The sequence below is a fragment of the Microtus oregoni genome, unplaced genomic scaffold, assembly GCF_018167655.1.
Source record: "Microtus oregoni isolate MIOR12 unplaced genomic scaffold, Mior012 000021F_ref0000039, whole genome shotgun sequence".
NCBI classification, from domain to species: domain Eukaryota; kingdom Metazoa; phylum Chordata; class Mammalia; order Rodentia; family Cricetidae; genus Microtus; species Microtus oregoni.
The window spans coordinates 29280973-29303546 of NW_024543080.1; the positions used below are offsets into that span (position 1 = coordinate 29280973).

The 22574-nt window shown below is 42.9% G+C and overlaps 2 protein-coding genes across 4 annotated transcripts in view; both read right to left on the reverse strand.

Annotated features, from left to right (window-relative positions):
• The window catches only part of Wdr19 (WD repeat domain 19), a 73891-nt gene extending 68086 nt beyond the window's left edge, over positions 1-5805 (reverse strand). For both annotated transcript variants that reach the window (XM_041671590.1, XM_041671589.1), the window contains exon 1: positions 5483-5805. The gene's annotated coding sequence lies outside the window, so the exon portion shown is untranslated. The remainder of the gene's footprint in view (positions 1-5482) is intronic.
• Positions 5806-13333: 7528 nt separating this feature from the next.
• The window catches only part of Klhl5 (kelch like family member 5), a 63879-nt gene continuing 54638 nt past the window's right edge, over positions 13334-22574 (reverse strand). The window contains exons 8-11 of one of the 2 annotated variants that reach the window (XM_041671509.1): positions 20514-20676; positions 18831-19043; positions 17023-17194; positions 13334-14771 (exon numbers count right to left, since the gene is read on the reverse strand). In XM_041671509.1, the coding sequence (XP_041527443.1) occupies positions 14715-14771; positions 17023-17194; positions 18831-19043; positions 20514-20676 (605 nt within the window). In that variant the 3' untranslated portion in view covers positions 13334-14714. The remainder of the gene's footprint in view (positions 14772-17022; positions 17195-18830; positions 19044-20513; positions 20677-22574) is intronic. The other variant, XM_041671510.1, reaches the window with a different exon arrangement.

Genomic DNA, 22574 nt, shown 5'->3' on the forward strand with positions numbered 1-22574 from the left:
GAAAGAAGCCATAGTGTGTTTAAAACAATTGCTGGTCAGGAATTTCCAGATTTTCCACCTAATATTGATAACTAGTATCAATATTTTTAATATTTTAATGTCACTTAAAATTAACTATAATTATGTAAGATCAATTTTAAGCTTTAAATAAAATTGTACATTCATCATTAAGTCAATATTCTTGTCCAGTTCTAAGCTAAGCATGATTTTAGGTGCAGATATTTCTTTCTCTTCCTTTCCCGCCTCCTCCACCTTTTCCTTTCTTCTTCCTGTACTGTAGAGGGAACATCTGGTTTGGCCTAGACTACGCCAAATTTATTCCTGAAGATTTGTACCTTCTCCTTTCTAACACACATATGCATGCATGCATACACAAACATGCAATGCATGCCCCACATACAGGCTCACACATGTGCATACACATGTACACATTCCTCTATTAACAGGAATGTCAATCATTTCTCTTTCTGTGGAAACAACTTCAGACCCTCCAAAAGGGAAAAAGTGTCAAGCTTAGAATTCTATGACCCATTTCTATTCAGAGTTACACACCTGCAAGGAACTAAAACCAGGTGCTCACACAAATACTAAAACCAAAAAACCTTCACCGAGGCAACTCAGACACACACAGCCATGGCTCTCTTGTCCCTTATTTCTTTTGCTCACTGTGTCTATTAGATTACTCTATGTTGCTGTGCAAATTAGTAGTTGTTTCTTCTTAGTGGGTCTGGTTGTCACTGTCAGTATGGCATAGCTTATGAATTTTATGTTGAAGGATAACTGTATGTCTTCTAGTTTGAAATGATTCTACACTGAACTGCTATGAACACTTCTGTATACGTTTTGGGTTGGTTTCTGTTTGTTTGTTTTTCTGATACATGGTCTCATGTAGCCCAGACAGGTCTTGAACTCACTATGCTGTCAAGGGTGACTCTGAGCTCTGATCCTCCTGCATTAAGGCCAGCAAAGCATAGGAGTTTTAATTATTGTCAACATTTGATGTTGGCAGTCTTTTGAAAACTTACCCATTTAGAGTGGTGGCTGGGCTGTATCTAGACACAGCTTGCATGTATCTGATGACTAATTATGTCAAGCACATTTGACTGTTTTAAAAGATTTAGATCTATTTTATGTGTGTGAGTGTTTTGCCTGAATGTGTATATGTTTATCACAAGTGTGTATGCCTGCCCTTGGGGGCCAGAATCAGATCTTCTAGAACTAGAGTTATGGGCCATTGTAAGCTGCCATGTGGGTGCTAGGAATGGAACCTGGGTCCTCTGGAAGAACAAGTGCTCTTGACCATTGAGTAATCTCTCAAGCCCTGCTTTGAATTTTTTATCGACTATTTTGCTATTCCTTCAAAAATTGTCTCAAGTCTTTGTGCATTTTAAAGCTCAGTCACCACTCATCTTTAAAATGGGAAAACTGATTTTCTGGCGCTCTGTGGAGTGGGGCAGTAGCTGCAGTGTGTGTATGCACTGATGCATTGGGGAGGTAGCTGCACCATGTGTATGTGCTAAAGTGTTGGGGGCGGTAGCTGCAGTGTGTGTATGCGCTGATGCATTGGGGCAGTAGTTGCAGCATGTGTATGCACTGATGCATTGGGGCAGTAGCTGCAGTGTGCATATGTACTAATGCATTGGGGCAGTAGCTGCAGCATGTGTATGCGCTGATGCATTGGGGCAGTAGCTGCAGCGTGTTATGCGCTGATGCATCGGGGCAGTAGCTGCAACGTGTGTGTATGCACTGGTGCATTGGGGCAGTAGCTGTAGTGTATGCTGATGCATTGGGGGCAGTAGTTGCAGTCTGTGTATATGTTGATGCACTGAGCGACAAACATTTCTAGCACTTTCTGGAAACTGGAAGAAAATGATGAAGCCCAGTATGTTCTGTCATAGGTTCTGTGACTTCCAGAAGGCTGTTTTGTATTTTGAAGGATTTTACCATTTAGAGACAATTTCAGCAAATCCTTTTTCCCTTGTTGATAACATCGATCACTCAGGATTTAAAAGGGAATATTAAGATGCTTTTCAGCTTAAAGATTGATTAGGATACAACTATTTGTGGGAGGCCTACCTCATGATGCCTCTCAAGCTTCTCACCTACCCCACCCCCATGAGAAAGCTCTGGAATCTTCTCATCAGCTGGACCAGATGGATCCAGCTGTTTTCTTCCCATCCTCTGGTGAGCAGCTGTAATTAGCCCTGGGTCACAAAGGCTGGCTGAGTCCATCTCTCTAACTCTGCATTTAGTGATGTCATGCTGGTAGCCTGAAATTGAACCTGATGGGATACTTATACTGTTAGAACTAGGAAATGCTACCAAAGGAGAGCCAGTCATTAAACGTTTACAAGACAGCTGTTTCTACGTCATGGATTCTGTAAATTTGACAACACCAATGTTCAGTCTACTGTTCTTATGCATCTTCTCACTGTAGCTGTGCTGACTGGAGCACCAATGTGAAGGTGCAGGACGAGGGGCTGCATCCCGAGAGAAATGCATGTGGCATTGCACACACATCTGCACTGCTTGGCCTGCCCCCTTCTCAGAGCAACAGCCAAAGAGTAGCTTCTTTTTTCCCCTTTAAACATTGCTTTTTAGTTTTAACTTTGTGTTCTGTGTATGTCTAAATGTACATCTGTACACATGAGTGCAGGTGCTCAACAAGGCCAGAAGAGGGCGCTGGGCCCTTTGGAGCTGAAATTACAGTCAGGAGAGACATGGGTACTGGGAAACACTTGAACTAGGTAGGGTCCTCTCCAAGGACAGTAAATGCTCTTAACCACTTATCCAGCCTGCTGCTAAGCTCCCCCTCCCCTTCCCATGTAGATTTCCAGGGAGATGCAACACACACACACACACACACACACACACACACACACACACACACTCGCCATCATTCTGGTGGTTGACAGGTCCCAGAGCAGAGATAAGAAGTAGGCAAGGAAGGATGAGCCAGGCCATGGTGGCAAGACTTGCAGCCTGACTGACTAGCAGCTAGAATGCTTCCTTATTGATATAGAATTCAGTAAACAGAGATAGATTCATGGTCCAAAACATAGATCATTTTGTTTCTGTTTCTGAACATGTGTTTAACTTTTTCTTTTGCACACTGGGGTTGTAAGTTTAGTCATTATTGATAAATCGTGACAGAACACAGTTATCTTTTACAATAATTCCTCCTCAGGTTTAGTTATTATTGATAAATAGAGTTATCTGTTATAATCATTTTTGCTCATCAACCCCATAACCCAATTTTTAAGAATCTAGAGGCTTGTGACAGTCTGTTCTCAGGCTGGTGGCTTTAAGGACTCTAGACAGACAATCTCCAAGCCACCCTGGGCAGATTGCCATGTCCTGAGCAGTGTATTATTAACTCTTAATGACCAGAGTGCCAGTTGTCAAATAGGCCCGAGAAAAATCCTCAGGCCAAAGTTACTGCAGTTATTAATCAATTTCTGGAACAATACTGTTGTGTCCAGGTTGCAGAGACCCCAAGAAGACCACCAGAGACACAGACTCACCAAAATGCAAAAGCAAGGTTTAGTCATGCCATACAAACCGTGGTAGGGACCTCGTTTCACTCACCAACGCAGCGGGGACCAGAGGAGGTGCCCCCCTGTTCTTAGGCAGGGTTTATAATGGCAAAAACCCCACAGATCTACAGTTATGGGCTTAAGGGGTACAGGCGACTCTCTGATTGGCTCTAGCCTAGGGGATTTCCCGCTTTGCTGATAGTAAACCTTGGGGCCTAGCCCCAAATGAAGTTGGTTTTGCCCCTTCAATACAATGTCTACATTTTATATCTTTATAGAATTTATTTATATGTCGAATCCTGGCATTCTTTTGCTTCTTGGTCACGTGACAGCACAGTGGCTTTGCACGAGCTAACTTTTCTAAGAAAGGGAGTTCCTGACATCTCATTCTTTTATCGTCTTTCTCCACCATTTTTTGCCCATCAATATAAGTCCCTGTGAGGGGCAGAGGTAACTCCAGCTAATCTAACTTGGTTGTTGTACATGCCACATCATAGTCTGAGTGTATAGTGGGAAGAGGCTTGTAATCTGATCTGTGGCCAACTCCTCCAGTCCACTGAGTCTCGTTGACCTTTTAAAGTTTGCTTTGTTTTGATTATCTTGTTCCTGAGTAAGTACAGAGGCAGATGCTTCAAGGATATCTCATAGCCTCAGAAAGAGACCTCTGGCTTCTTTATGTGTGTTACAACCTCTAAGGCACAAGGATGACCTTCAAGTAGATAAGGATATCTCCCCAAAAGCAGGAAGCGTAGTATGCTCAGGACTCTCCTGGGGAAACTTACAAACAGTACTACTGGGAGAAGGCACAAATGATTCATAAGAAATTTCCCATCAACCCAATATCCCCAAATGCCATTTTAAAATCGGTGAAGAACATGGCAAGCATGGCCCTGGCGGGCCTTGCCCTTCTCCCCATTCCTTCTGCCCTGCTAGGAACCATTAGATTACATTCCTAAAGCTGGCCACCAGGGTCTAGTCTCTTATTTGGCTACTTACTCCTCCTGAGGCTGACCACCAAGGTCCAGCTCTCAAAGTATTGAAGTCCAGCAATCAGAAGCCCCCTTTGGCTCACCTAACATGCCGAATTAAAATTAAACGCCTTATCCTGACACTAGGTTTTCTCTTGTACTATTGTAAACCGCCAATTGCTCATGTGCCACGTCTGTCTCCTCTCTACCCAGAAGAAGTCCTGTCCTTGTCACATTTGAAGTTTTATACTTCTCACTTTTTTCTCTGAATTCTTCTATGCCTTATAATGAATCTCATTTATTACTTATCTTCTTATATTGGAGCTATCTATCCTTCCTATCTATCTATCTATCTATCTATCTATAATGTAAGAATGTATATATATATATACATACACGCATTTCTTTTTTTCTAAACTATTTCTTCCCTTTTTGTATTAAAAAATAAATCACAAATGTAATAGCTGGATTATTATTCTATGGTGCCCTGGCTCATTTTTATTGCCAATTTGCCACATCCAGAGTTACTAGGAAAAGAGGGTCTTTACTATGGGATTGCCCAGACCAGATTGGCCTATGGTCATGTCTGTGAGAAATTGTCTTGGCTGGTGATTGATACAGGAGGTCCTAGGCCACTGTGGGCAGTGCCATCCCTGGGAGGGCGATCTTGGGTTATATTAAAAACAAGCTGAGCAGGAGTCAGAGGTGCAAGCCAGTAGGCGGTAATACTCCATGTTCTATGGAAATACCCTGACAGATGTGTTGAGTGCCGTTTCCATGGTGATTCTAAAGCCAGATGAGCTGACAGTGAAGATTAACCATCATAGCCAAAGACCCTGGCTATTTTAGGTATTTTAATGCAAAAATGGACTTATCTCTCTTGCTTGCTCTCTCTCACACAACACAGAAAACAGATGATGATAGACAGTTAGATACTAGATACTGATGTGTTTAAAAAAAAAAACAAAACAACCAAACCTGGATCACTGCTCTTTCTTCTCAAGTTTCAACAGTTTCTCCACTCAGTTGTACCCGGGAACTACTGATCATCAGTCTGCCGGTTTTCAGTTTGTTGCTTCTTGTCTTCGTATCAACTCTTCATTATCTGCCGGTTGAGAACGGATATGGGCCCCTTTATCTTTTGCCGGGTGGAACAGTTAGGCACGATCAACAGAGGCCACTGGCGACATTGCAGGAGGAAGTGGAGAGCAGGTCGGTCACAGGTCCAGCGTGTCCCTGCCAACACGCGGGCTACTTAGTAGGTATGAGTATGCAGCGAGGAACCTTGAGCACAAAGCCCAGGGCTGCTACCGCCATTTGAAAGGACCGGGTTTCCCAGCTCAGTGGGTTTCCTCCTGGGATTCTCGGCAGCGTGCCTGTGGGACTTGGAGCCGGAGAACTGACCCACGCATGGTGCCCACAGTGCTTTCGGTGTCCTAATAAAAGTCGTCTTTCACTCACGGTGTCCTGTGATAGCAACCATTAAACACTATAACAGGCTAATCAAGTCAAGTAGGGCAAGGCAGATCTCAGACTCTGGTAACCAGCCAGCGTGTTGGAGTCCATCCGTCTGCGCGCCAAACAGTCTCTGTAGCAAACAGGCCCTGATCAGCTGTGGGCTTTCGAGGCCTGATTGGCTTCCCACTGCTGTATCACAGAGGCCCAATTACTTCTCAAATAACTATCCACTTGCCCTAGACTAGTACAGCCGCTGCCCCCTTTCAGTTATATTAAATTTCTAATAATAGATTCATGACTTCTTCCTTGAGCTCATCCCCTCATTTTCATTCATTACCGCTCTGCTCAGTGCCCCTGCTCCCCGCTCTATTAATAGCAACAGAGCTTCTCTGCACCCATGGAGCGTGCCAGCCCTTCTGAAACGTCCTTCTTTTGTCCTTTCGCTAGGGAAAGCATGTGCATGCTTGCCCGCGCAGGACCACACACACGTGCAGGGGGGGGGGGGGGCGTGTTTATGTACATAACAGGCTGAATTGTAGCCTGTTGCCATTACAGAAACAGTCTCGGATGTGGCAAGTCTACACATGACAACATCTGACCTTGGCACGAAACGTCCTTGTGATTAACCAAGACAGAAGGAAATCATCTCTACACAGCACGCTAAAACGGCCGGCCGGTAAAAACCTTCACAGATTTGGTTTGTGTTAAAATCTGGCTCTGTCATTTGCTAGAGGGTTTCTATACCATTAATTGGGAATAATCCTATGTATTTCACAGAACCATTGTAAAGATTGAATGAGAGGGCACGTATATGAAGTGCTTAGCACTTCAGCAACTTAACTCAGACTAACACCACATGCACCTAAGATGGTTAAATAAAACATACATTTTAAAATTTAATTTCTCCAGCTAAGAGTCTCCTTCAACAACACTTTATTTACAAAAAGCAAACACCAGACAGATTTGGCCAGAGAGCTGCTGTTTGTTATACTCAAAACTATATTTTCCCTGAATTAAGATTTTTAAAAATTTAATTAGTTTTGAAATATTTAATTAAAATGTAGTTACAACCAGATGGTGGTGGCATGAGCCTTTAATCCCAGCACTCAGGAGGCAGAGGCAGGTGGATCTATGTGAGTTCGAGGCCAGCCTACTCTACAGAATGATTTCCAGAACAGGTTCCAAAGCTACACAGAGAAACCCTGTCTCGAAAGACAAAAACAAAGCAGAACAAATGTAATTGCATTCTTCTCGTCTCTCTTTCTGGCTCATATATATACACACACATACACACACACATATATATATATATACAATGAATATATATAATGAAATAATATATATATATATCACATAGATGCATCCTGTTGAATCTGTACTGCTTTTTTGTGTGTGGGGGGGGCTGGTCACTTGGGATTGGATAACCATTCAATGTTCTGATTTGATGAGGAAGAATAATAATTCTCCCGTCTCAGGAGTCATTAACTGCACGTAGTGATTTCCTTCATCCACCCTGGCACGTCATCTCGTGGTGTCCCTGTTCAGGTGGTGTCTGGCTTTTCCATCCCCTTGTGTATACCTTCCCGTCCTCTCCAGCCAGCCTCCACCCCAGCACAAGGAATTCTCAGGGATTCTCTTTGTTATCTCTACACTTGGGTGTGATTCAGCCCAAACCTCAAATCTCCTTTGTGTTTACGTTCATACAAAGTGAGTGAGGGCTTATTATGGGAAGGTGTAACAGGCACATGCTAAATATAAATATATTTAAACACAGGTATATGAGTGCATGCCAAATAAAAATAAAAATAAAGCATGCTCCCGTAAGCTCTGAGGGAGCTAACGTGGTCCCCTGCTTTGCTTTAGGATCTATTTGTGTGTAAGATGTCAGCCTCCTAGCTTTTCACTCGGAGTCCCATTGATCGGGGAGTTTCTGAGGTAAAGGATTTCTCTGTTGGATTAATCCCTTCCTTCGTGTCCTCTGCAGCTTCGCCACTGAGTTTCTGATACAGAATCAAGTAAGTAGGTCAGCTTTGCCAACCCTATTATCTGGTGCTTTTCTCTCTAACATTCTCACATGGCACAGCTATTCTTGTTGCTGCCCAGAGACAGCTCTCTGCATGGCAGCTTCTCCCTAATCATATCACGGCAGCTGCCTCGGAGCAAGGACACAGACCCCACTCCATCCACACTTTTGCAGAGCTCAGCTTATCGTGTATTTATAAAAGTGTGTAACTTCAGAGACAGCCATTTACAAATTTTAGTTGACATCTTAATTTCAAACAGTTCCTTAGTTGAATTCTCTTCCTCCTTCCCCCCCATTCCTCAGATAGGGTTTCTCTGTGTAGCCCTGGCTGTCCTGGAACTCCCTCTGTAGACCAGGCTGGCCTCTAACTAGGAGATCTACCTGTCTCTGCCTCTGGCTCCTAGATGAATTCTTAATGTCAGCTTTTTACTATCTTAAAAAGTGGCAATAGCAGCTGGAGGTGGTACAGCCAGTAAAGTGTTTGCTACGTAAGCATGAGGACCTGAGTTCAGATCTCCAGTACCCACAAGAAAAGCCAGGCATAGTTGTTGACAGAGGTTCCTGTTCCACCTGGTCCTGCAGCCATTCAGCCCAAAGAAACACACAGAGCTCTACATTAATCATAAACTGGTTGGCCTATTAGCTCAGGCTTCTTATTAACTCTTATAACTTAAATTCGTCCACAATTTTTGACTGTGTTAGCCACGTGGCTTGGTACCTTTTATCAGCGAGGCATTCTCATCTTGCTTCCTCTGTGTCTGGGTGATGACGGCAGACTCAGCCTTTCCTCTTCCCAGAATTCTACTGTTCTTGTCGTTCTGCCTATACTTCCTGCCTGGCTATTGGTCAATTAGCATTTCATTAAACCAGTACAACTTACAAAACTTTGCAGGGTATAAGACCATATGTCCCATAGCACATAGTAGCCAGCTGAGGAGGTGGTAGCAGGAGGGTCCCCAGAGCTTGCTGGCCAGGCAGTCTAGACAAATTGTTGAGCTCAAGGTTCAGTGAGAGATGAAGATGGAGAGTGACTGAGGAAGACAGCAGCCTTCAACCACTGGCCTCTGTGTGTGCACACACACACGCATGTACACACACATGCACACGTACACATGCACACGTACACACGCATGTGCACACTCACATGCGCACACACACACACACATTCATGCATATACGCAGACACACGTACACACTACTGCTCTCCCACAGAGTGGTAAAGTTTATCCAAAGCTAGAAATACTAAGCCACTTGACCTGCGTTTGAGCAGTGTACTGAGAGAGAGCAACAGCTCCATGTCAGAACTGAATAGCCTACATGTTACATTTGGGGCACAAACTTATTATAACAAGCAATACTACCATCTAGAAACCGTTTAAAATAGCACAAGTATAGTTTGGTGTACACAAAGCAAAGCAATCAAATCAAAGTATGCAATGTTTCCCACACTTCCCAGTCCAGGATGGTCTCAAACTTGGAGGTCTGTCTGTGCCTCATTAGTTCAGTGGAAGTTACCAGCCTGCGGCAGGGGACAGAAGGTGGGGGTCAAGTGGTCATGATGCTCCCAGTCAAACTTCTTCCTCGCTCTCTTCTTGTACTAAACAGCTAAAGAGCCTTTCTTCCTGTCAGAGTTCTAAAATCCATCCATTTAAAAGATACATAAAAAGTATCCTCTTTGGGATGCTTAAAAAGCCAGAATTTTAATCCTAGTAATGTGCATTGTTATGACATTTCAATATATATATATGTATATATATATATAGTGTCTTTAAAAAAGCTATTAATTAATTAATTGTTTCAGACAGGGTCTCATGGTGTAGCTCTGGCTGTCCTAGAACTCATTATGCAGACCAGGCTGATCTTGAATTCACAGTTCCTGGGCCTCCTGAGTGCTGGGATTAATGGCATATCAATGCCCCGCTCCCTAACAAAGCCTTTTAAGAATTGTGGTAAGATGTGCATAAGGTTTACCACCAGGGATACTATGGACCATCACCATTGTGAAACTATCACCAGAAAGTAGTTCAAATGAAGCACGATTAATAAAAACTCAGAGACAGATGTTGGGGTTCAACCTGAAAACCAGAAAAGCAAAGCAGCCAGCCACTGACTCTTACCTCCACCTCAGTTCGAGGATGGCGACCCTGCCTCCAGGAAACCTCAGATTGAGACTAAGACTGAGAGCTGTCTCCTTCTGTTTTATAATCCTCATTAGTTTTGGGATTAAGGACCACTACCACCTGGTTTCTATGACCAGCGAGTGTGGCTACTGGGATTTAAGATGTGTGTCATTGTGGCTACTGGGGTTAAAGGCCCGTGTCATTGCTGTCTGGTCTATAAGGCTGGCCAGTGTGGCTGTTTTACTTTTCTGATCTTCAGGCAAGCTTTATTTATTAAAATACAAATGAAATGCCGCTACATTCCAGAACATTCATCCCAAAGGAAATGCCTTACTCATCAAGCGTCCATGTCCCCCTGTCCTTCACAGTCTTTGATCACACATTTGATTTTTGTACATTCTTCTCTAGTTCAGGCATTTCATTCACTGCCCCGCCTCTGGCGCCTGGCGTCTTCCACTCAGCGCGGTGTGCCAGAGTTGTAGTGAGCGTCAGAACTCCATCTCTCCCCGGCTGAGTGCATCTCCTTGTGTGTGTATAGTGTTCATCTAGTCACCACCTGGTGGACTCTTGGGCCGTTTCCACTGTTCAGTTGTTACGCTTTACTGCCGTGAATATTTCGGTTTGCAAGCTTCTGTTTGAAGAGGTTTTCAGCTTTTGCTATACAGCCAGGAGTGGATCGCTAGGTCACGCAGCAGCGAGTCGCGCCGCAAGCTGTCTCCGCAGCTGCACCCTCTCTTACATGCCCGCAGTGAACGATTTCTCCATGTCCTCTCCGACACTCATTTTCTGCTTCTAAAATTACAGCCATTCTAGTGTGGGTGAAGCCGTATCTCACTGTGCTGTGGATTTGCATAATGACCGGGAAGTGAGCGTCTTCTCAGGTGCTTGCTGTCTCTATCACTTTCTGGGGCTTCTGCTTTTGTCCTTTGTGTATTTCTGATTGGATCACCTTTTGAATGTCTGAATCCCTTTTTGAGTCTGAATTCTAGTCTGTTACCAGATATGTAATTTGCAACTACTTTCTCCCATCCTGAGTTGTCTTTTCACTGTGTGTGTGTGTGTGTGTGTGTGTGTGTAATTCTGGGCATGTCTGAGCTAGTATTGGATGTTTTCCTCTCTGCCAGCCCTATTGCCTTGAGACAGGGCCTCTCACTTGCCTGGAAGCTTGCTTTGTGCTTGGCTCATGGGCCAGAGAACTCTTGGGATCTGCCTGCATCTGCTCCCTGGTTGCTGGGGTTACAGCCATGCCTGCTCATGTAACCGTGGCTCCTGGGGACTCTAACTCTGGTCCTGAAGCACAAGCAGAAAGCGTTCTTAGCTTAGTCTCCCTCACGGTCCTCTCCCAAGCCCCTTCGCTTTTCTTTCTTCCTCTTTTCTTAAGACAGGACAGAGTCTCACTCTGTAGGATAGGTTGGCCTCAAACTCAGAGATCCGCCTGCCTCTGGGTGGGGTGTGCAGCTGGACGCCTGGCCTACCTTCACTTTCTCCATAGGTGAGCGTGACGTCCAACTCATTTTTATTGCTTGTGGTTTAAGAGTCATATCCAGAAAACCATATCTAAATTCAAGGTCACCAAGGGCATATCTGTTCCCTTCTCAGTATTGTGGTTTTAATTCCTATATTTAGATTTTTGATCTACTTTGTATAAACTTTGCACCCAGTGTGAAGGGCCAGACTCTCTACTTTCCCATGTGGATATTTTTCCTAATTGGCTTGGCATCCTTGCTGAAAACCAGTTAGTCTAGTGCACTTTCCAAAGTTACTTCCTGACATTCGATTTCATCCTATTGGTCCGCGTGTTTACTTATGTATCAGTACCATAAAATGAAATCAGAAAGTCCAAGTCCTTCCCCGTTATTAGAGATGCTTGTTTCATTGGTCCTCTGGGTCTCTTACAATTCCATATGCATTTTAGGATTAACTTTCTCAATCCAGTGAAGATTTCATCCGGGGTCTTGTAGGGAGGGCACCGACTCTAGATGGTGGTGGTGCTGGTGTCAGCCCAACACGTTTTCCAACCTGTGAACGCAAGGTGCCTTTCGGGTATTTACATCTTCTCTATTTCAGTAATGGACGGATCATCTCCACGTGCCGGCTCCTCCGTGGGTGGATTTTAAGGGTTTCATTTTCCCCATGGTATAAATGGCATTGCTCCCTTAATCTTATCTCACCATTGTTTGCTAGTGTATAAAAACACTTTCTGTGATCTCACACACAACATCTCTGAAATTTTAGTTAGCTAGGTTTTTTTTTTTTGGCAGATTCTTTAGTCTTTTTAAAATATAGGATTATATTGTCTATTAATGGTAGTTTTACTTTTTAAAAAAAAAAACCCTGAATCCCTATTTCTTTCTCTGTTTTTAATTTCTCTGGCTAGAACACTAGTTCAGAGTTGGGGCTCATCCCAGAAGAGACTTTTCCTTGACCAGAGGGGTGAAGGTCTCATTCTCTCATTCTGTTGTCAGCTGTGGGTTTTCAGAAAAGCCTTTTAGTAGGTTAAGGGAAGTCTCAGCTTCCTATTTTTTTAAACCAGAAAAGGCTATTGTATTTCATTAAATACTTTAAAAATCAGTTAAAATGATCATCCCCCTCCTTCCACTACTGCAGATGACATTGCTTTTCTTAAGAGTTGTTTTGATTATTGACTTGAGCTCTTTACTCGTTACAGATCTGCACAGATTCTTCGCTTTTTGAGTTTTTATAACTTGTATGTAACTAGGGATTGATCTATCTTGTCTAGGTTATATAATTTTTTGGAATTAATGTTTATTTTTTAATATATTTGTTATTTTAATATATATTTAATATATGTAACATATTTGTTCACTTAAGGTATGATGCAATTCAGTATTAAGACATCTGAAGAGTTAGGCTTTAAGCATTTACTTTCCTAAAGCAATATGTATATACAATTCTAAGAGTGAGTGACTTAAACAAACTTTTCCTTAAATATTAAGGAACCAGCTGGACATGGAAGTGCACAGCTTTAATCCCAGCACTCAGGAGGCAGAATCAGGGATCTCTATGAGTTCAAGTCCAACCTGGTTCATATAGTAAGTTTAAGGCTAGCCAGTGCTACACAGTGAGATCCTGTCTCAAAGAACAAAAGCAAAAACAAAAAAAAAAAAACAGAAACAAAGTCAGTTCAATAAAAAAGGACTGTGTTTCACTTTTTTTTTTTTTTTTTGGTTTTTCGAGACAGGGTTTTCACTTTTTAAAGAAAGTAACTAAAATAAAGGCTATCCCAATATGAAATAAGAATATATAAACCGCCGGGCGGTGGTGGCGCACGCCTTTAATCCCAGCACTCGGGAGGCAGAGGCAGGCGGATCTCTGTGAGTTCGAGACCAGCCTGCTCTACAAGAGCTAGTTCCAGGACAGGCTCCAAAACCACAGAGAAACCCTGTCTCGAAAAACAACAACAACAACAAAAAAAAAGAATATATTAACCATAACATTGTACTATAAAAGACTGGACTTCCGTTTACATCCATTTTATATTAAGGAAAGGACTTCTACCTTAAAGAACATTTCATACAATGTTACTGCCTGGGGCATTTTACAAACAATAAACAATTCACCGAGATGATTAACATTCACGTATGTAATTAGAGTTTACAAATGTACAAAATTTTGAGTAACAAACACTTTAAACTTATTTTTCAAATACTCAATTAGCACCCCTCCCCCCCCCCCCCCTATTTTGATTACAAAGAAGCACAATGGGTTCTTAACACAATTGGCCAATTTGTGAGAAACCAGGCGGCAGCAGACAATATAAGACCGGTCAAAGAACTGCATCAGTATCAAAGGGACAGACCCAATTCCTCTTTTGTAGTATAAAAGAACATAAACCCACATAGCTAAATACTAGTTAGGGAAAGAACATCATAGAGTAGATAGCATTTATTTTCTCTACATAGACTTGCATATCTTAGTGTAAAGCATCCGCTTTAATGTCAGTAGCAGCCTACCACACACGGTCCTTGCTGGATCTAGAGGGAATGGGATGGCTATTTAAGTAGGACCTAGAGATCCTATCAAGTGTTTGTTTGGTCAGTCTTATTTTTAGTGTTGTAAGTGTTCTTCTTTATTATTGGGTTAAACCAACTTTAGTAATAAAATTCACTACTAGAGCAGATTTAATATTATTGTACCTGAAAAAAACTAGACAGCATAGTCTTTAGTATATATCATTAAAATAGTGGTTTGATTAAACAATAAAAAGTATGGAAGCTCGCGTATGACAAACTTATAAAGTAATATTTTAGAAGTTCATATGTCTGTATTGTCATAACTCTGGACAGCGTGAATAAAATGTGCCCGACTAAAGAGAGACGAAATTCCCAGTTAGTGCTGGATTGTTCTGGGCGGTGCACTTGTCTTCATATTGTTTATCTGGAGGTGGGACTCCAGTCCACCAGCTGTAGCTTTAATTTACTAAGCGATGAAGCATCTCATCCTGGTCCATCCATTCCTTCCGCCATTGTTTCAACATCTCCATTTAGAAATGAGACACTTTGTGCCTAGGAATGTGGCGTTGCACGGTCACTGCAGATGAATCCACTGGTAGGAGAGGGCATCGTCACTTAGAGGGCAAAGCATGAAGTCATATCTTTACAGTCACAACGCATGCTCCAGCTCTTCCTAGGCACAGTGGGGCAACCTGGTAAAGAAACGAGAGACACAGGTGTCGGGAGTGGAGGAAGATGGACCACCTGAGTATCCAGTGTGGAAGGTGAGGGCATGACAACCAGACAGACAGTCCAGCTTAGACAACCTGTTAACTGTAACACAGCCACTTCCTGCTTCGGGACAAGGCTGGACTTTGTGATCTCATTCCAGCTCCTCTTTAAATGTCTTTTTACCCATTTGTTACTGTACTTAAATGTACTTAAATATACTTTTCAGGTACTACAAGTCTAAGCTCACATGTTTACGTGCTTAAAAGAGCAGCAGAACTAGTAGTATCTAAACAAGACAGCTATGTGGCTACAGATTACTGACTTATAATAAAGACAAACTAGGTACATTCCTGCTTATGGTTAAATCTCTGTTTCTCAAGGATTAGACTATGCCCTACTGTAACCTTAACTACAAATAGCTCTGGGAAATGGCGACTGTGCCTTTGTTTCAGGAGGCTGTTAGGATCACCTTGTTATGACTAACTTGTCATAACAGCTTCCTGAAAGGTGGGTCTGCAGCTCTGCCTATTTGCCTGTCAAAGCTCCACTTGGAAACCCCCTACTCTTGAAGTATAAAATCCCTTATCTTACCTATGTCCAAAGCTGATCTCTCGAACCCCCCTTAGGGAGAGACGCCCATGTACACAAATAAAAAAGGTTGCTTTCATTAATCTGGCCATGGTTTGGGTCATGGGTCTTTCTCCTGGATTCTGTGGGATTAACACCTTTTATACCTTCCACTGAGTCATTTCATTTCCTGAAGTTCCTGTCACAGAAGTCCTTTTATTCTGTTATCTTTTTTAAACTTGAGCTTCCTTTCCCCAAGCTGCTTCGTGGTTAATCTTCATCATTAATTTTACTGTATTTTAGAATCATGTAGGAAACACCTCTGCATGTATCTGTGAGGGCATTTCCAGAGACTTGATTAGAAGTGGGTGGGTCCATTCCACAGGTTTGGGTCCTGGACTGAATTACAAGGGAGGAAGGGTGGAGCATTGTGGCACTCTGAATAAGAATGGCCCCTCATATATTTGCATGCCTGATTCCCAGTGGAGAAACTGTTTGGAAGGATTAGGAGGTGTGGCTTTATTGAAATAGCTGTCGTCTTGGAGGAGGTGTGTCATTGGGAGTGGGCTTCGAGGTTCCAAAAGCCCACACCAGGTCCAGTCTCTCTCTCTCTCTCTCTCTCTCTCTGCTGCCTATGGATCAGGATGTAAAGTGCCCGGTTCCGAGGCCATGTCTGTCTGCTTGCTGCCATGCTGCCCACCATGGTAATAATGGAATAGCCCTCTGAAACTGTAAATAATTCCCCCAATTAAATGCTTTATTTTCTAAGTACTGCCTTGGACATGGTGTCTTTTCACAGCAATAGAACACTGACTGAAACAGGCATTGATATTTATTGTGCCATTCTTCCTGATTGAAGATACAATGTGACCAGCTGCTTAAATGCACCTGACACCATGCATGTCCCAAAGGATAGGGCTTTTCCTGAATGAGATGTGGGTAGCTATAAGCCTTTTGTTAATAAGCTCAGCACATTGGGTTTCTAACTTGTTAATGTAATTTAGGTTTGCCATTTATTAGATTATAACTGGAAATTCAATATGCTCCAAGATATTGAGTATTTAAAACTTATTACTTGTGTATGGGTAAACTGGTATTTCTGACTCCTATCCTCACCTATTTTCTGCAGCATCCTTGTCCCTTTGGTGCAGCCCCCCACCCCCCCACCCCCCCGTACCCCCGTAGTCCTGTCAGCTCTGCCACTGCTAGAACATTTCTTTCAACGAGTGCTGGTTAATAACTTATCTGAATATTCATTTCCACTTCAAATGAATTTGGATTTTGTTATAAAGCCAGACCCTGCCTGCTGTTTTTTTCATATTTAGTCAAGAGGCAACTTTATTTCATTAAAAAATTCCTTTATTGTTGTTTTATGTGTAAGAGTGTTTGCCTGCATGTATGTATATGTACCATGTGTGCAGTTCCCATAGAATCCAGAAGAGGGCATCAGGTCCCCTGGACCTGGAGTTAGAGGATGTGGTGAGCCTCCAGGTTGGGAGCCAAACTTGGGTCCTCTGCAATAGCAGCAAATGCTCTTACCAGCTGAGTCCTCTCTCCAAGCCCCACACATGTGTGAGACATGTCAATGTTGGATAAAGTGGAGAGGGTCTTATCAGAAGAGTTGTTTTCACAGTACGAGAGAAGTGAGACAATTAAATGGCATACCTGGGTCCATTCGTTCGTCTGGGGATCGTAAGCCTCCACTATGTTCAGGTAGGTCTGCCCATCATAACCCCCGACAGCATACAGCTTGTCCCCAAGCAAACAGACCCCCACTGCGTCTCTGCTGATGCTCATGGACGCCACTGCAGTCCACATGTCTGTTTTGGGATCATATCTGAAAGAAAATTTTACAATGGGAGCTGACACCGCTCTTGAAATATTTTGTGTAAAAACGTCTGTCCTTCAAACCTGTCTTCTGCCTTATCTGTGATATGAATACGCTGAACACATTTTAGAGAAAAAGATCAGTATTTTCCTAAAAACTTCAAACTTACCGTGCTATAGATTCATTTAGTAGATACAGCACCCTTAAGAACGCAACATGAATATAAGAGTAAAACTGCTTCAAGGCTTCAGTGTCCCTGCTGAAAATGTGGGCAAAGCAATACGTTAAACTCTGGGCAAGATGACTTCACTCTCAGCTACAGTAGCTGTCCATTGTTTTGGCCTTTTCGTTCTTTTTAAACTAGACCTGCTCAATGACGTCATTTAAAGGGTTGACACTTCATGCTAACGGTCATGTTGCTTCTGATGTTTATGGCATCAACACCTGTCTTTTCATCGGTGGGACAAACCACATAAAAAGACTCCTGTATCTCCTTCCTGGATCATTGTACATAACGAGCAGAGTAGGAATTACCTTCTCTCCACGACAGATGAGATGTGGCCATAACTTAACTGCCTTTTACAACACCAGCTTTGCTTGTTATCCGAGACTGTGCGCTATCACCAGCAAGTCTGGACTTTATCTGACAGCCCTCTTGTCGTCTACAGTTTACTAAGTAAATCACTCTAACCTCAAAAAAGTAACTCTGTTCACCCTTTCTGGTACTCACTGATTTCATATTCTCCATTAAAGATTTGTTTACATATTTATGTACATGAGTATTTGTCTGCATGTATATCTACACACCAGAAGGGGACATTGGATTGCAGGGGACTACAGTTATAGACAGTTATGAGCTGCCATGTGGGTGCTGGGACTTGAACTCAGGACCTCTGGAAGAGAAGCCGGTCCTCTTAACCACTGAGCCATCTCTCCAGCCTCTCATATTCCTGTTTAAACTCTAAAATTGCTACTAATGCTCCAGCACTCTGCGTGACCCACACACAGCCTGTCTCCTCCCCTGGTTCTCTCCCACCACTCACACAGTAGCCCTTCATTTCCCATGTGAACCATATTTTTTTCTGTTTTGGAGTGTTCACACAATGATTCTTCCTGTAAAATGCATCCAATTCTCTCTTGTCCTTAAACTAAATAAAAAGTATTATATGAAGACCCAGCATGACACCCAAATCTTCACTGCTAATAGGCCTCTACTTGACCTAAAAGTTGAGTTTTTTACAACCAGTATGGATGACTTGGTGAAGCCTTAAAGATTTACAAGAACTTTTCATTTTATTTTATCATTTTCTATTATTTCATTGTACATCAAAATGGGCCAGATATGTCCTTTTCCTTTCCACCTCTTATGTGGCTTCCAGCCCCTAACTCATCCTTTCTGAGATTTCGTTAAACTCCTTTACTTTAATGTAAGGTTCAGAGTCTAGTAGAAAACAGCTAAACAATTGTCTTCTCAGTGAGCATTATGTGCTCAGTCCCGATCCAAGTAGGAGACTTGGAGGCAGGCGGAAAGACAGCAGAGCAGAGCATCCAGTGTTCACACTGCATGGGCTGGATGCTCAGTACAGACTTTGTCTAGAAGTGTTAGTTCTTTTGTTAGTTGTTAATTTTCCTTCATAGGAGTTACCTCTCCACACAGTCGGAAAGTCTGGAAGTCAAGTTGGATGTGGGAGCATCGTGTCCTCCGATCGCATACAGCAGTCCGTTCCAGGTTGTCACGCCCACGCCGCCTCTCCTTTTTGACATCTGGGCACACGGTGTCCACTTATTAGTGTGAGGATCAAAGCACTCTACTGACTTGAGACAAGAACTCCCATCGCGGCCACCAACCGCATAAAGTCTGTAAAAAAGAGCAAACGTGATGACCGACGGGAAACAGAGCTGCGGTCAGGCTTACCGCAGAAAGGCGTTCCCTACGACAGCTCACTGAATTTGAGGCGCCACTGATGACGCAGTATGCTGAGGTTGGGGACTTAAGGAAGAAGACATGCTACCATTAGATGGTTCCATCTGAAAAAGTGATTTCCATTTCTCTGCCCATGAGGCACTTACAACAATACCACAAAGGACTTAACAAATGGGTCCTGAGGAAATAAGAGCTTAGGCATAAATAGGACAATATTTATCGATATTTTCTAGGCTTCTTTTGCTTTGGCCTTTTGAGCCAGGGTCTCGCTTTGTAGTCTTGGCTGTCCTAGAGCCCGTTATGTAGAGCAAACTTGCTTCAGTAACTCAAGAGTTCTGCGTCTGCCTCCTGCGTGCCGGAACTAAGGATGTGTGCCTCTCTGCTCATCTCACCTTCCTTAGGTGGCAGCTCTACAAGGACCTGTACAGTCTGCTCTAACTTCCCTCCTCCCTCTTTCCGCGAGTGGTAGCGCAAAAGCAACGAAACAAAGACATTAATTAGAAACCACCAAGGCATTTATTTTATGGTGGAAGAAGGGGCTAAAAAGGTTTGTATTTAGTCCTTATATAATTGAGAACCATGAGACCTGTATAAATCTGTTTATTTACAGCAGGAAAAGGGTAGGCAAACACTTTTTCCTAAATCCATCCCGAGGTCACCAGTCTACCACGAATGGAAAGACGGGGCACAAAAGTGAAGATGATGCACGGAAGATGATGGAGAAAAGTCTTTAGGGAAGCACCGAGAGACCACAGTATTTTAATTTTTAACATTTTCATCTATGTGGGTATGCATATTCTTGTGTGTGTTATGTGGGCACACAGGTTTGTGGGTGCACATACAGGTGCATGTGTGTGCACGTGGAGCCTGAAGCTGAGTCAGGTATCCTCCTCCTTCACTGCTGTTTAATCTTATGCACCAAGGCAGGCCTCTCAATCAAACCCAGAGCTCCTGGATATGGCCAGCCTCACTAGGCAGCTTGCTCTGCTGATGCCCCATCTCTGTCTTTCCAGGCTGGAGTGACAGGTGGGCTGCAATACCCACCGGTACTTGTATGGATTTCATCTCTGGTCCTCATGTTTATTCCACAAGCACTTTAACTGTAAACATCACCCCCCCCCCCATGCACTGTGTTACTTTAAAAAGAGCATATCATTTTAAAGGACTTTAAACCACCAGACTATTGCTGTACAATTTAATATTGGCTATTTTTATAAAACTTACTCACTCCAAATTAGAAATGTGTAGTCCCTGGACATGAGAAAGCAAGCTTATCAATGGGCAATTAGGGCTCTTATGGACAGAAGTCATAGGAAAGGTTTCGTTAGCTTGCTCGAAGTAGTCCTCCATGCAATAATAAATGCATTTATTGTGACTGAAATAGAACTTCAAATATCTCCTTACTTTCCACTTAGTACAGCCACACCTACTGTGCTCCTGGGGGTGGACATGGTGGCAACAAAATTCCACTGGCGAGCCTGAGGGTCCCATCGCTCCACGGTGTTCAGATAGCTCCAGCCATCATGCCCTCCTACCGCGTACATGGGGCCTTCCAACACGGCCACGCCTACAAGCGAACAGCAGAGAGGGAAGGCCTTGAGATGTTTTCAAACTCATGTTTAAATTAAAATGTAACTACAATGAATCTGAAACATGCAAACAACGTAACCAATCACAAACTTAGGCTATAGCTCCTGGTCTTCCTCAGGGCTCTTCTGAGGCAGATGGGGCTGAAACAGCACACACTGCCATTACTATAACATCCTTCAATACCCAGAGTTCATTCTTTCCCCTCTAGCACTTCAGATTCGTAGGTTTTACTGGGGTGGTTTCATGCCACAGCCTATCGGTGTCACCATCAGGGAACAGGGTCGGAAGAGCCATTTGTTAATTTGGCCAGCAAACGCCTCTTAAGTTTCTACTAAGTTATAGGCACTCCATAGAACATAGAGGTAAAAGCTGTGTCCTTGTGATCAGTACTGTGTTTTAATCAGGAGACAGACAGGAAATACACATCGGCCATGTGCCAGTTTAAACAATGGAGCAATGAAAGCAAGGGTAGAGAGCGCCAAGGAAGACCTGCATGATGAGATGACACATGAACAAAAGCATGGGTGCAATCAGAAGACCCTGTACAGGGGAGGAGGTGAAGTACGCAATAGCATGCGGAAGGTCTGAGGGGTGCTTAATGTGGCTGGGGTACACAAGTTGTCTACTTGGCTGAGCGGGTAACTGAAGGGGAGAGGGTAGAAAATGAGGAAGTCAGAAAAAGTGCTTCTGGCCTTATCCCTTATCAGGCCTTTAGATTTTATTTTGAATGTGTGGAGAGTCAGTCAAGGATTCTCCTTTGCCCTTGTTTTTTGAGATAGGATGCTATTATGTAAACGAATGCTCTCAAAGTGATGCTCCTCCTTCCTCTGCTTCCCAAGTGTGGGAATTAGGGGTGTGCACCCCCCACATCTGGTCAAGTAGATCTTGAGAAGAGGTGTGACATGATCATGGCCAAAACACCCCTGTAATTCAACCCAGCAACCACGGCCAAGTCAGGTAAAATAGCCGTCGTGCACGTGTGACCCAAAACAACTCTTATTTCACCTGTTCTATATTGTGTTATATATACTTGTTATATAGTACTGGTTAGTGAAGACTCACACAGACACATGTATACAAAATATATATTCATATACACATATTTCAGCTTGAATATATTGTCAATTTTACAGAATATATCTAGTTTTACATATACAAAATATCCATCAAGGGCCTAGAAGGACTCATGTTGTCTAACTTCTTGAATGTGGGCTCTGAAAAATCAGTTTAGCAGTGAAAGCCCCTTTTCCAAACTAAATCTTGATGTAATTCTCATATATGAAGAGATTGAAAATTTTCTTAATTAGGTTTATCTTGTAAATTTAGATAGATAAAATTTATCTATTATGCAAATTTATTTTGAGGAAAACATTGGTAAAACAATTAACTTCTATGTGCTATAAGGATTTACCCTAAATTAGAATTGTTTCTTTCCCCATGGTGGTAGTGGGATATACGAATGAATTACAATGACCCTGGATTTTTTTTTTTTTTTTTTGAGACAGGGTTTCTCTGTGGTTTTGGAGCCTGTCCTGGAACTAGCTCTTGTAGACCAGGCTGGTCTCGAACTCACAGAGATCCGCCTGCCTCTGCCTCCCAAGTGCTGGGATTAAAGGCGTGTGCCACCACCGCCCGGCCAATGACCCTGGATTTTATGGTAAACCTAATTTTACAGGTTTCGTTCATTATTAAAATATATTTTCCAGGATGGAGGTATACCCCAGTTTCAGGATGCTTGCCCTAGCAAGTACACATCCCTGTGTTTGATCCCCAGAATGGTAGTTTATTTTTTGAAATGATGTCTTTGTGTAGCCTTGACTATTCTGGAACTTGCTCTGTAGACCAGGCTGCCCTCACAGAGATCTGCCTGCCACT